Here is a 14,472-nt window from a genome sequence, read left to right as displayed (position 1 = left end):
CCACCCACTTCAGCCTCCCAAAGTGCTGGAATTACAGGCGTGAGCCACCGCGCCCGGCCAAGACACATTTTGAAAAGCACTAAAACAGGCTAGGCACAGGTTAGGCTAGGCCTGTAATACCAAAACTTTGGGAGGTCGAGGTAGGAGGATCCCTTGAGCCCAGGAATTTGAGACCAGTCTGGGCAACATAATTGATCTTGTCTCTACAAAATATTAAAAAATTAGCCAAACATGGTTGCTCACACCTTTATCCCAGCTGCTTGGGAGGCTAAAATGTGAGGACTTCTTGGGCCTAGGAGATTGAGGCTGCAGTGAGCCATGATCATGCCACTGCATTTCAGCCTGGGTGACAGAGCGAGACGCTGTCTCAAAAAATAAATTAAAATAAAAAAATAAATACAAGCACCAAAACAATAACATTGCTTCAGTATAGAAGTATCATTTTTTCCCATGGAAAATTCTTATGGTAGCTACGTGAGAGGTGACATTTTAAGGATAACTAGGTGTTCAGTGGGGAGTGGGGTCAAGAATGGAGTCAGGTGTGGGGGAAGGCATTCTATGTAGAGAAGTTAGCCTGAGCAAAGATAGGGGGCATGGAATTATAAGTAGTTGGAAAAAAGAGTGTTAAAGGAGACCTGAAAAAGATGAAGCTAGAAAGATAGGCAAGGGTAGACAACATGGAAGGCTTGGTATGTATGTATTATATGCCTTCTAGGATATTTGGACTTTATCTTGAAGGCAATGGAAAACTTTTTTTTTTTCTGTTTCTTCTTTTTTTTTTTTTTTTTTTGAGATGGAGTCTTGCTCTGTCGCCTAGGCTGGAGTGCAGTGGAGCGATCTCGGCTCACTGCAACCTCCGCCTCCCGGGTTCAAGCGATTCTCCTGCCTCAGCCTCCTGAGTAGCTGGGATTACAGGCGCCTGCCACCATGCCTGGCTATTTTTTGTGTTTTTAGTAGAGATGGTGTTTCACCATGTTGGTCAGGCTGGTCTCGAATTCCTGACCTCATGATCTGCCCGCCTCAGCCTCCCAAAGTGCTGGGATTACAGGCATGAGCCACCACCGTGCCTGGCCTTTTTTTTTTTTTTTCTGTTTCTTAGTGTGAAAAAACTCTTGAATCAGTCAAGCACTAAACATTTTTGGAGCACACTATGTATATAGAACTGTACTCTATCCTGTGGAGGACTCAGACATTTAAACATGATCCCTTTAGGAACTTAGATTTTAGTTGAGGGCATGAAGGATCACACAGTAGAACCCAGTTGACAAAAGTCTGTTTTTTTTTCTGTTTTTTTTAGGACTGGGTCTCGCTCTGTTGCCCAGGCTGGAGTGCTGTGGCGTGATTACAGCTCACTGCTGCCTTGATCTCTGAGGCTCAAGCAGTCCTCCTACCTCGGCCTCCTAAGTAGCTGAGACTCTGGGCGCACACCACCTGGCTGACTCATTTTTTCAGATTTATTTTTGTAGAAACGGAGTCTCCCTATGTTGCCCAGGCTCGTCTTGAACTCCTGGGCTCAAGGGATTCTCCTGCCTCGGCTTCTCAAAGTGCTGGGATTACAGTTGTGAGTCACTGCGCCTAGCCAATCTACATTCTTTACCCAAGTAAATTAGTTTATATAGTTACCCCTTTCGAAATTCTGCAAGCCAACTTTCTATCTCCCTCTCTAGAGTCTCATCAAGTCCTAGCTCAACTGCTGGATACTTTGCTTGCAATTGGCACTAAGCTACCAGAGAATCAAGCTATCCAAATGCGATTAGTTGATGTGGCCTGCAAGGTAAGAGTATAAAATCTATTCAGATCCATCCTAAACTGGTAACTGAGGACTGCTAAGGACCATTAATGGTTTTAAGAGCTGCCTCATTTTTTTCATCTCTTGGTGTTAGATTAGGAATAAAGTTAAGTACACTTGTTATAAAGTGTATTTCGTCATCCTTTCAAAACAAATGAAAATAATTACAGTACATAGTTACTGTGTATATTGTGCCTAATAATGCACTCTGCTTGTTACGGTGCTTTGTATTCAGTTTTTCATTTGGTCCTCACAATCCTTCAAGTAAGTACCGTTATTTCTCTTTTACAAAGGTGAAAATTAAGATTTATGGAGTCTGATTTGTCTAAGTTTGCACAGCTAGGAGGTTGCAGTACCAGGGTATAAACTGTATTTTTTCTGACCCCAAACTTGTTTTGTTTTTATTATGCCTTGTTGCTTCAATAAACAGACCAACTATACACAAGTAAATGTATGGGAAAAGTTTTGTACGTTCTTTTTTTCTGATTTTTAAATACATGTATTAATACATTAATTGTGCCTTTTGATTTAATTTGGAGGTTAATTAGCCTCTTTGTGTATACACAGCAACCCCTAGAACCCTGTAGAATTGATTTTACTTTGGATCTTTTTGATAACTTTGACAATATAAAAAAGTCAAATGCATTTGAATTGTGTTAGAGTATTATATTCTTGAAATTAGAAAGCTATCTCAGAGACGCAGGAAAGATTACTTGATTTATCTTAAAAAAACAGACATACATAAAACCAAAAACACTTTGACAAGTACAATACTAAAAGCTTAAATAGGGCCAGGTGCGGTGGCTCACACCTGTAATCCCAGCACTTTGGGAGGCAGAGGTGGGCGGATCATTTGACATCAGGAGTTTGAAACCAGCCTGACCAACATGGTGAAACCCCATCTCTACTAAAAATACAAAAAAAATTAGCCAGGCACGGTGATGCCTGCCTGTAATCCCAGCTACTAGGGAGGCTGAGGCAGGAGAATCGCTTGAACCTGCAAGACGGAGGTTATGTGAGTGGAGATTGCGCCACTGCACTCCAGTCTGGGTGATAGAGTGAGACTCTGTCTTTAAAAAAAAAAAAAAAAAAAAAACAGCTTAAATGGAAAAAACTAGGGATTATGTGTGTGGGAGAGTAAGTACGTCTCCCCTGTGAGAGAAAATATATATCTGTGAAGTTTGCTTCTGAGAGTTGTCATAATGAATGGGTTGTGATATCTGCAGTAACTGTTTCTTAAATCTGCTTTAAATATATTTTTAACTATAAGATTTTATATTATATACTTAAATATATTTTTTATTATAATAATTTGTACTCATAGAAAATTCGGAAAGATACTGAAAACTGTAAAGAAAAATGCATTCATAATTCAGTACCCAAAGGGAATCATTATTTGTCTTTTGATATATGGCTTTCTGATTTTTTTTCTGTATGCAAATCATTTGCCATTGTTTTTTCTTTAAATACATTGCTGTAATCATATAATTTTGCTCCTTTTTTGCTAACATAAGTATTTTTCTTGTATGTGTTTTATAAACATAATTTGTAATGGCTGTGTGATATTGTGATATAATTTTGCTCCTTTTTTGCTAACATAAGTATTTTTCTTGTATGTGTTTTATAAATATAATTTGTAATAGCTGTGTGATATTGTGTCCAATAATTAAACCATACTTTTTTCCTAACTATTCACCTATTACTGAATTTACATTGTAGCCATTTATTTAATTGGAAATAATACTGCAGGGCATATTGTTAGTCTAAAATATTTTCCGTATTTAAAATTATTTCTGAAACACAGACTATCAAAATAGAATTACTAAATTACTAATTGAAAACATTTAGAATTTATTTATTTTTATTTTATTTTATTCTTTTTATTTCTTTTTTATTATACTTTAAGTTTTAGGGTACATGTGCACAACGTGCAGGTTAGTTACATATGTATACATGTGCCATGTTGGTGTGCTGTACCCATCCACTCGTAATTTAACATTAGGTATATCTCCAAATGCTATCCCTCCCCCCTTCCCCCACCCCACAACAGGCCCTGGTGTGTGATGTTCCCCTTCCTGTGTCCATGTGTTCTCATTGTTCAGGTCCCACCTATGAGTGAGAACATGTGGTGTTTGGTTTTTTGTCCTTGCAATAGTTTGCTGAGAATGATGGTTTCCAGCTTCATCCATGTCCCTACAAAGGACATGAACTCATCATTTTTTATGGCTGCATAGGATTCCATGGTGTATATGTGCCATATTTTCTTAATCCAGTCTATCATTGTTGGACATTTGGGTTGGTTCCAAGTCTTTGCTATTGTGAATAGTGCCACAATAAACATACATGTGCATGTGTCTTTATAGCATCATGATTTATAATCCTTTGGGTATATACCCAGTAATGGGATTGCTGGGTCAAATGGTATTTCTAGTTCTAGATCCCTGAGAAGAATAGAGTCAGGGTCTCATTGTGTTGCCTAGGCTGGTCTCGAACTCCTGGGCTTAAGTGTTCCTCCAACTTTGACCTCCTGAAGTGCTGGGATCACAGGCATGAGCCACAGTGCCTGGCCTAGACTTTTTTAAAGGCTGTGTTCTTTATTTTTTTGAAAAAAAGACGAGGGTCTTGCTATGTTGCCCGATATTACGTGTGTGAACTACTGTGCCCAGCTAAGGCTCTTAATACTTTTTGTCAAATTGCTTTCCAAAGTGTTCCAGTTTATATGCCCACAAGCAGTATATGAGAGTGCCTAGTTTCACTGCATTATTCTAGCATTAGATATTAATGTTTAAAAATCAAAGATAAACCTGTTAATTTGGTATGTGGAAAATGATACTTCATTTTTAAAAAATCTCTTTTTTGAAAAGACTAATGAGGTTTCTTTTTCATATGTTTTTCCTTTATTTGTATTTCCTCTCATGTGAATGAACTTTTTATGTCCTTTGCCAGTTAAGCATATGGAGTTTGTGTGTGTCTGTTTTTTTTAAATCGTTTGTGGAGGTTCCTTTTTTTTTTTTGAGACAGAGTCTCGCTCTGTCACCCAGGCTGGAGTGCAGTGACGTGATCTCGGCTCACTGATACCTCCGCCTCCCGGGTTCAGGCAATTCTCCTGCCTCCGCCTCCCGAGTAGCTGGGACTACAGGTGCGTGCCACCACGCCCAGCTAATTTTTGTATTTTTAGTAGAGACGGGGTTTCACCATGTTAGCCAGGATGGTCTCGATCTCCTGACCTCATGATCCGCCCGCCTCGGCCTCCCAAAGTGCTGGGATTACAGGTGTGAGCCACTGCACCCGGCCTGTAGAGGTTCTTAATAGGGTAAAAATTGCAACTGTTTGTCAATGGCAGATCTGTCACAAGCTTTTTCAGACTACAGTAATGAAGGCTATCTGTGATTCATAACTACAACCGCTGTTTCTATTGCCAAATGCCATTTTGGTTTATGACTATCATACAATGTGCCTAAAAGTTTTTTTTTTGTAATTGAGATATAATTTATATACAAATATTTACTCTTGATGGAAAAGATACAAAGTATGTTTTCTGACCACAGTGGGATGAAATTATAAATTAGTTAACAGGAAGAAATTTAGTAAACCCACAAACGTGGAAATTAAACAACATACTTCTATGTAACTAATGAGTCAACGAAGAAATCAAAAGGGAAATTAGAAAATACTTTGAGATGAATAAAATAGAAAATGATGCAGCTAAAGCAGTGCTTAGAGAAGTTTATAGTTTTAAGTGCCCATCATAAAAAAAAAAACAAGAATAAGGATCTAAAATCAGTAACCTAACCTTCCAACTTAAGATGCTGGAAAAAGAAGCACCCATTAAACTTAAAGCATGTGAAGGAAGGGAATACTAAAGATTAGAATAGAAATTAATTAAACAGAATAGAAAAACAACAGATAATCAACAAAACCAAATTTACTTCTCTGAAAAGATCAACAAAATTGACAAACCTTTAGTTATATTGACCAAGAAAGAGAGAGAAGACTCAAATTACTAGACTCAGAAATGAGAGGACCAGAAGATGGACATATTAGAAAAAAAAAGGAAAAATGAGGATACTGTTGAGGGCAGTGGCTTATGTCTGTAATCCCACAGTTGGAGAGGTCAAGGCAGGAGGATCACTTGAGCCCAGGAGTTCAAGACCAGCCTGGGTCACATAGGAAGACCCCATATCTACATAAAACAAAAAAATTAGCCGGGTCTGGTGGCTTGTACCTGTAGTCCAGCTACCTGGGAGGCTGAGATGGGAGGATCGCTGTGCCTGGGAGGTTGAGACTGTAAGGAGCTGTGATTGTGCCACTGCACTCTAGCGTGGGTGGCAGAGCAAGACCTTGGGTCAGAAAAAAAAAAAGAGACATGACTACAGACCTGACAGAACTAAAAAGGATTATAAGTTAATATTATGAAAAATCACAGGCTGGGTGCAGTGGCTCACACCTGTAATCCCAGCACTTTGGGAGGCTGAGGTGGGCAGATCACGAGGTCAGGAGTTCAAGACCAGCCTGACCAACATGGTGAAACCCCGTCTCTACTAAAAATACAAAAATTAGTCGGGTATGGTGGTGCGTGCCTGTAATCCCAGCTACTCAGGAGGCTGAAGCAGGAGAATCACTTGAACCTGGGAGGCAGAGGTTGCAGTCAGCTGAGATCACGCCATTGCACTCCAGCCTGGGCAACAGAGCAAGACTCCATCTCAAAAAAAAAAAAAAAAAAGAAAAGAAAAATTATATACCAATAAATTAGATAACTTAGTTATGTGGACAAATTATTAGAAAGACAAAAACTACTGAAAATGACTAAAGAAATAGACAATCTGAATAGATCTATGACAAGTAAAGTAATTGAATTAGTGATTAAGAAAACCAACTAAACAAATCCCTACAAAGAAAAGCTCAGGCCTCAATGGCTTCACTGGTGAATTCTACCAAATATTGAAATAAGAATTAATGCAAATTCTTTACAAACTCTCCCAAGAAATAGAACAGGAGAGAACACTTCCAAACTCATTCTATGAGTTACCAGAAACAGACAAAAGACATCACAAGAAACGAAAACTGCAGACCAGTGACTCTTATGAATGTGGATCCAAATATCTTTAACAAAATACTAGCAAATCAACTCCAGCAACATACAAGTAGGAGTATATACCACAATCAAGTGGGATTTATTCCAGGAATGCAAGGTTGGTTTAGTATCTGAAAGTAAATGAATGTAATACACTATCGAGGATAAAAAACATGATCATAACAATAAATGAAGAAAAAGCATTTAACAAACTCTTAACACCCTTGTATTATAAGAACACATAAAATATCTTGTAATATTTTTAGGCTTTAGGATAGAATAGGTCAGGAATAGATGGAACTTCCTGACCCTCGTAAATGGAATCTAAAAAAAAAAAAACTGACAGGAAACATCATACTTAGTTTTGACAGATTGAATGCTTTCCCCCTAAAATGAGAAACAAAACAAATAGGTCATTATATTTTTCTTCACTTCTGTTTAACATTGTACTAGAGGTTCTTGCCAGGGCTATTAGGCATAGAAAAGAAATAAAAGTCCTCTATTTTGGAAAAGAAAAAGTAAAATTCTCTCCCCGTATTCACAGGTGACATAACCTTGTATGTAGAAAATCCTGGGGAATCCACTAAAAAACTGTTTGAAGTAATAAATGAGTTTAGCAAGATTGCAGGATACAAAATCAGCATACAAAATATAAATTGTATTTATATACACTTGCAGTGAACAATATGAAAATGAAATTAGGAAAATAATTCAATTACAGTAGCATCAAAAATAATACTGATGGCTGGGTGTGGTGGTGCCTCTTGCCTGTAATCCCAGCACTATGGGAGGTTGAGGCAATAGAATCTTTTGAGCTTAGGAACTGGAGACCAGCCTGGGCAACTCAGTGAGATCTCATCTCTACTAAAAATTGAAAAAATTAGTCAGGTATGGTGGCACATGCCTGTTGTCTCCGCTATTTGGGAAGCTGAGGAGAGAGAATTGTTTGAACCTAGGAGGACAAGGCTGCAGTGAGCCTTATGAGCCTTGATTATGCCACTCCACTAAGCCTGGGCAGCAGAATGAGACCCTATCTGTACTAAAAAAAAAAAAAAAAAAAAAAAACCCACAAAAGAAAACTTATGAATAAATCTAACAAAAGAAGCACCAGTAATATCCAGATACTATGGTACTATATGAAGATAGATGTAAAGATAAATGGAATAGAATTGAGAGTCAGGTCCAGGCATGGTGGCTCACGCCTGTAATCCTAGCACTTTGGGAGGCCGTGGTAGGCAGATCACTTGAGGTCAGGAGTTTGAGACCAGCCTGGCCAACATGGTGAAACCCTGTCTCTACTAAAAATACAAAAATTAGCCAGGTGTGATGGCACACACCTGTAATCCCAGCTACTGGGGAGGCTGAGGCAGGAAAATCGCTTGAACCTGGGAGGCGGAGGTTGCAGTGAGCTGTGATCGCACCACTACACTCCAACCTGGGCGACAGAGTGAGACTCTGTCTCAAAAATAAAAAAAAATTATTGAGAGTCAAGAAATTGGCCGGGTGTGGTGGCTCATGCCTGTAATCCCACTACTTTGGGAGGCTGAGGTGAGCAGATCACTTGAGCCCGGGAGTTTGAGACCAGCCTGGGCAACATGGCAAAACCCCATCTCTACAAAAAATATAAAAACTAGCCACGAATGGTGGTGTGTGCCTGTAGTCTCAGCTACTTGGGAGGCTGAGATGGGAGGATTGCTTAAGCCTGGGAGGTTGAGGCTGCCAGTGAGCCGAGACTGTGCTACTGCAGTCCAGCCTGAGTGACACAGTAAGACCCTGTCTCTAACAAAAGAAGAAGAAGGAGAAGAAATAAACTCATGTGTCTTTGGTCAACTGATTTTCTATATGGATGCCAGTACCATTCAATGGAGAAAAAAATTGTCTTTTCAATGCATGGTGTTGGGACAACTGTCTATCCACGTGTAAAAGAAGAAAGTTGGAAACTTACCTCACACCATGCAAAAATTAACTCAAAATGAGTCAAAGACCTGAATATATGTGAGCTAAAATTATAAACCCCTTAGAAGAAAATATAGTAGTATATTTTCGTGTCCTTGGATTTGGGAGTGGATTATTAGATTTAACAAAAGCACACGTTCTAAAAGAAAAAAGTAAATAAATTGGGTTTCACCAAAACTGAAAACTTGTTTTTCAGGGGACCCAAGAAGGTGAAAAGACAACCCACAGTATGGGAAAAAATATTTGTAAATCATACATATAATGAGGTAATTGTATTTTTGGGTTTTTTTTGTTTTTTTGAGTTGGAGTCTCACTTTGTCATCCAGGCTGGAGTGCAGTGGTGGCTTGACCTCGGCTCACTGCAACCTCTGCCTCCCAGGTTCAAGTGGTTCTCCTGCTTCAGCCTCCTTAGTAGCTGGGATTACAGGCGTGTGCCCAGCTGATTTTTTGTATTTTTGGTAGAGATGGGGTTTCACTGTGTTGGTCAGGCTGACCTCAAACTCCTGACCTCAAGTGATCCACGCACCTTGGCTTCCCAAAGTGCTGGGATTACAGCATGAGCCACTTCGCCCAGCTGGTAATTGTATTTAGACTATCTAAGGAACTCTTACAACCCAATAATAAAAATACAAACAACCCAATTAAAAACATGACAGAGGAGGGAAAGTGGCAAATTAAAAAAAAAGTATTAAACTAACATGGGCAAAAGATCTGAATAGGTGTTACAAAAAATCTAATAATCCAGTGCCAAATAGATATAGAAAAAAGATAAACATACAACACAAAAGCTTAACATCACCTGTCACTAGGGAAATGCATATCAAAACCACAATGAGCTGGGTGCTGTGGCTCACGCCTGTAATCCCAGCACTGTGGGAGGCCAAGGCGGGTGGATCACTTGAGATCAGGAGTTCGAGACCAGCCTGGCCAACATGATGAAACTGTGTTTCTACTAAAAATACAAAAACTAGCCAGGCATGGTGGTGGGCGCCTGTAATCCCAGCTACTCGGGAGGCTGAGGCATGAGGCTCGAACCTGGGAGGCGGAGGTTGCAGTGAGCCAAGATCTTCCCATTGCATTCCAGCCTGGGTGACAAGAGCAAGACTCTTGTCTGAAAACAAAAAACAAAAAACCCACAATGAGATGCTATCTCACATTTCTAGGATGGCTGTAATAAAACTGCCTCCCAGGCTCAAGTGATCCTCCTGCCTCAGCCTCCCAAGTAGCTGGGACTATAGGTGCATGCCACTATGCCTGGCTAACTTTTGTATTTTTTGTAGAGATGGGGTTTTGGCATGTTACCCAGGCTGGTCTTGAACTCCTGAGCTCAAGAGATCTGCCTGCCTCAGCCTCCCAAAGTGCTAGGATTACAGGAGTGAGCCACTGTGCCTGGTGTTCGCTCAGCTGCTTTCAAAAACAGTCTGGCAGTTCCTCAAAAAATTAAAAATAGCCTTACCATAGGACCCAGCTATTCTGCTTGTAGATATCTACCAACAAACTGAAACATATTAACTGAGAAGTTTGTATATGAATTTTTTTTTTTCCCCAGATGGAGTCACTTTGTCACCCAAGCTGGAGTGCAGTGGTGCGATCTTGGCTCACTGCAACCTCTGCCTCCTGGGTTCAAGCAATTCTCCTGCCTCAGCCTCCTGAGTAGCTGGGACTGCAGGTGCCCATCATTACGCCTGGCTAATTTTTTTGTATTTTTAATAGAGACGGGGTTTCACCATGTTGGCCAGCCTGGTCTCGAACTCTTGACCTCAGGTGATCTGCCCGCCTCAGCCTCCCAAAGTGCTGGGATTACAGGCATGAGCCACTGCACCTGGCCCTATGGTTGTTTGTAGCAGCAGCATTCATAATAGTCAAAGGTGGGAGCAAGTCAAATGACCATCAGCTGATGAATTGATAAATAATGCACATTAGAATATTATTTGCCCATTAAAAAGAATAAAATACCAATACATTCTACAGCTTCTTTGGACTTTGAAAACATTATGCTAAGTGAAAGAAGCCAGACACGAAAGACCACCTATTACATGAGTCAGTTTATATTAAATTTCCATAATAGGTTAAGTCTATAGAGACAGAAAGTACATTAGTGGTTGGTTAGGGCTTAGGCGAACAGAGAGATAGGAGGTTGATAGCTAAAGGGTACAGAATGGCTTTTTTTTTTTTTTTTTTTTTTTTGCAGGAGGGGATCTTTCTGTAATGATAATGTTTGAAAACTGACTGTGGTGATGGTTGTGCATATATGTGCAGTACGGAAAAGCATTGAATTGGCCAGGTGCAGTAGCTCATGCCTGTAGTCCTAACGCTTTGGGAGGCCAAGGTGGGAAGCTCGCTTGAGTGCAGGTGTTCAAGATCAGCTTGAGCAACACAATGAGACCTCATCTGTGCAAAAGAACTAGCAGGTGTGATGGTGCACATCTGTAGCCCCAGCTACTTTGGGAGGCTGAGGTGAGAGGATTACTTGAGCCCAGGAGGTCAAGGCTGCAATGAGCTATGATGACATCACTGCGTTCCACCCTGGGCGACAGAGCGAGGCCCTGTCATTTATTCATTCATTCATAAATACATACATACATATACATACATACGCCTATACATACATACCATTGATTTGTACATGTTATCTGGGAGAATTGCGTACGTTTTCTGGGAGAATTGCATGGTATGTGTGTTATATCTTATAACAGCTATTAAAAATTTATACTTCAGGCCTGGCATGGTGGCTCACACTTGTAATCCCAGCACTCTGGGAGGCCAAAGCAGGCAGATCACTTGAGGCCAGGAGTTTGAGACCAGCCTGGCCAACATGGTGATAACCCTGTCTCTACTAAAAATACAAAAATTAGCCGGGTGTGGTGGTAATCCCAGCTACCCTGATGGCTGAGGCATGAGAATCACTTGAACCAGGGAGGCAGAGGCTGCAGTGAGCTGAGATCACACCACTGCACCCCAGCCTGGGCGACAGAGTGAGACTCTGTCTCAAAATAAATAAATATAAGAAAAAAATTATACTTCACTGAATTTTGGTGAATTTTTCAACATTTACATTTTTTCCACGTTTTGGCTAATTTGAATAATGCTGCTAATGAATATTCACTTACAAGTTTTTTACTTTATATATATATGTTTTCAGTTCTCTTGGATATATACCAAGGATATTCACTTACAAATTTTTGCTTAATACATGTTTTCAGTTCTCTTGGATGTATACTAAGGAGAGGAAGTTTGGGGTCATATGGTAATTAAGTGTTTAAGTTTTTAATAAAATTGTCATAAAATACAGATTAACATAAAATTTACCATGTCAACCATTTTAAAACATATTGTTTAGTGGCATTAAGTGTATTCACAAAGTTGTGTGATCATCACCACCCTTCATTGACAGAGCTCTTTTTGTTTTGCAGAAGTGAAACTCTATACCCATTAAACAATAACTCCCCATGTCCCCATCCCCTAGTCCCTAACAACCACCATTCTATATTCTGTTTTTATAAATTTGACTACTGTAGGGACTTCAGGTAAGTGGAATCACGCAATATTTGTCCTTTTGTGCCTAGCTTATTTTTCTTAGCATAATGTCCTCAAAGTTCATCCACATTGTAACATGTGTCAGAATTTTCTTCCTTTTTACAGCTGAATAATGTACCATTTAAGTAAATTGGAGAAATCATGCCATTTTCCCACTGAAGTAAATGTTTCATATGTATTTTTTTAAGGATATCAATTACAGCATGCATCACATAATAATGACATTTCAGTCAAGGATGGACTGCATATACAACAGTGGTCCCATAAGGTTATAATATTATATTTTTACTGTACTTTTTCTATGTGTAGATATGTTTAGATACACAAATACTTACCATTATGTTACAGTTGCCTACAATATTCAGTACAGTAACATGTTGTACAGGTTTATAGCCTAGGAGCATTAGGCTATATCATGTAGTCTAGGTGTAGTAGGCTTTACAATCTAGGTTTGGGTAAGTACACTCTGATGTTTGCACAATGATGAAATCACCTAATGATGCATTTCTCAGAATGTATCCTTGTTGGTAATTGATGCATGACTATATTTAGTTTTCATGTCTCTTTTGTTTTCCTTAATCTGAAAAGGTCACTCAACCTTTCTTTGTCTTTCATTACCTTGACATTTTTGAAGAGTGTAGGGCATTTATTTTGTAAAATGTCTTGCAATCTGGTTTTATCTGATATTTTCAGTTTAGATTCAGCCAATGCATTTTGACAAGAATATAACAGAATTTTGTGTCCCTCATAATGTATAACATCATGAGGCACAGATGACGTTTGACTTGTTCATGATGTTGCGTTTGATACTTGGCTTAGGTGGTGTCTGCCAGGTTTTGATTATAGAGTTATTTGATCCCCAAAATTAAAAATAGAATTGCCATATGATCCAACAGTTCACTTATGGGATATACCTCTGTAAGGGCTGCCATAACAAAATGCCACAGGCTGGATGGCTTAAACAACAGAAATTGCTCACGTTTCTGAAGTCTAGAATCTAAGATTAAGGTGCTGGCAAATTCAGTTCCTAGTGAAGGCTCTCTAACTGGCTTAAAGACAACTGCCCACTCGCTGTGTGGGCATATGGCCTCTCCCCTGTGCATGAGAGAGAGCTCTCATAAGGACACTAGAGTCCCATCCTTATGACCTCATTTAACCTTAATTACCTCCTGAAAGGCCCCACCTCCAAATGCAGTTATAATGTATTGCATTTCTTTTGTAACTATGACTGTTGGGTCATGAGTTCCTTAAGGAAACTCATTTTTCCAAAGAAGACATGTAGATGGTCAATAATCCAATATGAAAAGATGCTTAATATCACTAATCACTAATCATTAGGGAAAGAAAATCAAAACCACAGTGAGATACCACTTCATACCCATTAGGATAGCTATTGCCAAAAAGAAAAAAAAAGTATTGGCAAGGATTGGAACCCTTGTGCATTGGTAGTAGTAGTGCAAAATAGTGCAGCCATTGTGGAAAACAGTATGACAGTTCCCTAAAATTCATGGGTTGGAAGAATTAATATGTTAAAACGTCCATATTACCCAAAATGATCTGCAGATTCAGTGTAATCCCTATCAAAATTCCAATATCATTTTTCACAGAAATAGAAAAAAAATCTTTAAAGTTTGTATGAAACCACAAAAGACTTAATAGCAAAACAATTTTGAACAAAAAGAACAAAGCCAGAGGCATTACATTCCCTATTTTCAAAATATAAAGCATTTGTAGTCAAAACAACATGGTACTGGCATAAAAACAGTACTAAAGGAACAGGATAGAAAGCCCAGAAACAAACCCATGCATTTATGGTCAGCTGATTTTTGACAGTGGTGCCAAGAACACACACTGGGTAAAGGACAATCTATTCAATAGATGATGCTGGGAGAAGTGGTCATTCACATGCAGGAGAATGAAATTAGACCCTTACGTCATACACATACTTGAACTGAGTGGATTAAAGACTTAAAACATAAGACCTGAAACTGTAAAACTACTAGAAGAAAACACAGGGAAAGCTCTGTGGCATTGATCTGGGCAATGATTTTTTGTTGTGACTTTAAAAGAGCAGGCAACCAACCAACCACAAAAAATAGACAAATGGGACTGTATC

General features: G+C 39.2%; 1 protein-coding gene across 6 annotated transcripts in view; it reads left to right on the top strand.

The window, feature by feature from the left end:
- Nucleotides 1-14,472, top strand: part of INTS4 (integrator complex subunit 4) — a 116,865-nt gene that overhangs the window by 14,327 nt on the left and 88,066 nt on the right. For 4 of the 6 annotated variants that reach the window (XM_003313222.6, XM_063783304.1, XM_063783305.1 and 1 more), the window contains one exon: nucleotides 1,668-1,774. The exons of the other annotated variants lie outside the window; for them this stretch is intronic. In XM_003313222.6, coding sequence (XP_003313270.1) covers nucleotides 1,668-1,774 — 107 coding nt within the window. The remainder of the gene's footprint in view (nucleotides 1-1,667; nucleotides 1,775-14,472) is intronic. 6 annotated transcript variants of the gene reach the window in all.

Source organism: Pan troglodytes, chromosome 9, assembly GCF_028858775.2.
Source record: "Pan troglodytes isolate AG18354 chromosome 9, NHGRI_mPanTro3-v2.0_pri, whole genome shotgun sequence".
In the NCBI taxonomy this organism is placed as follows: Eukaryota; Metazoa; Chordata; class Mammalia; order Primates; family Hominidae; genus Pan; species Pan troglodytes.
The sequence above is the reverse complement of the archived record's forward strand: the minus strand, read 5'-3'. Positions and strand labels throughout refer to the sequence as shown.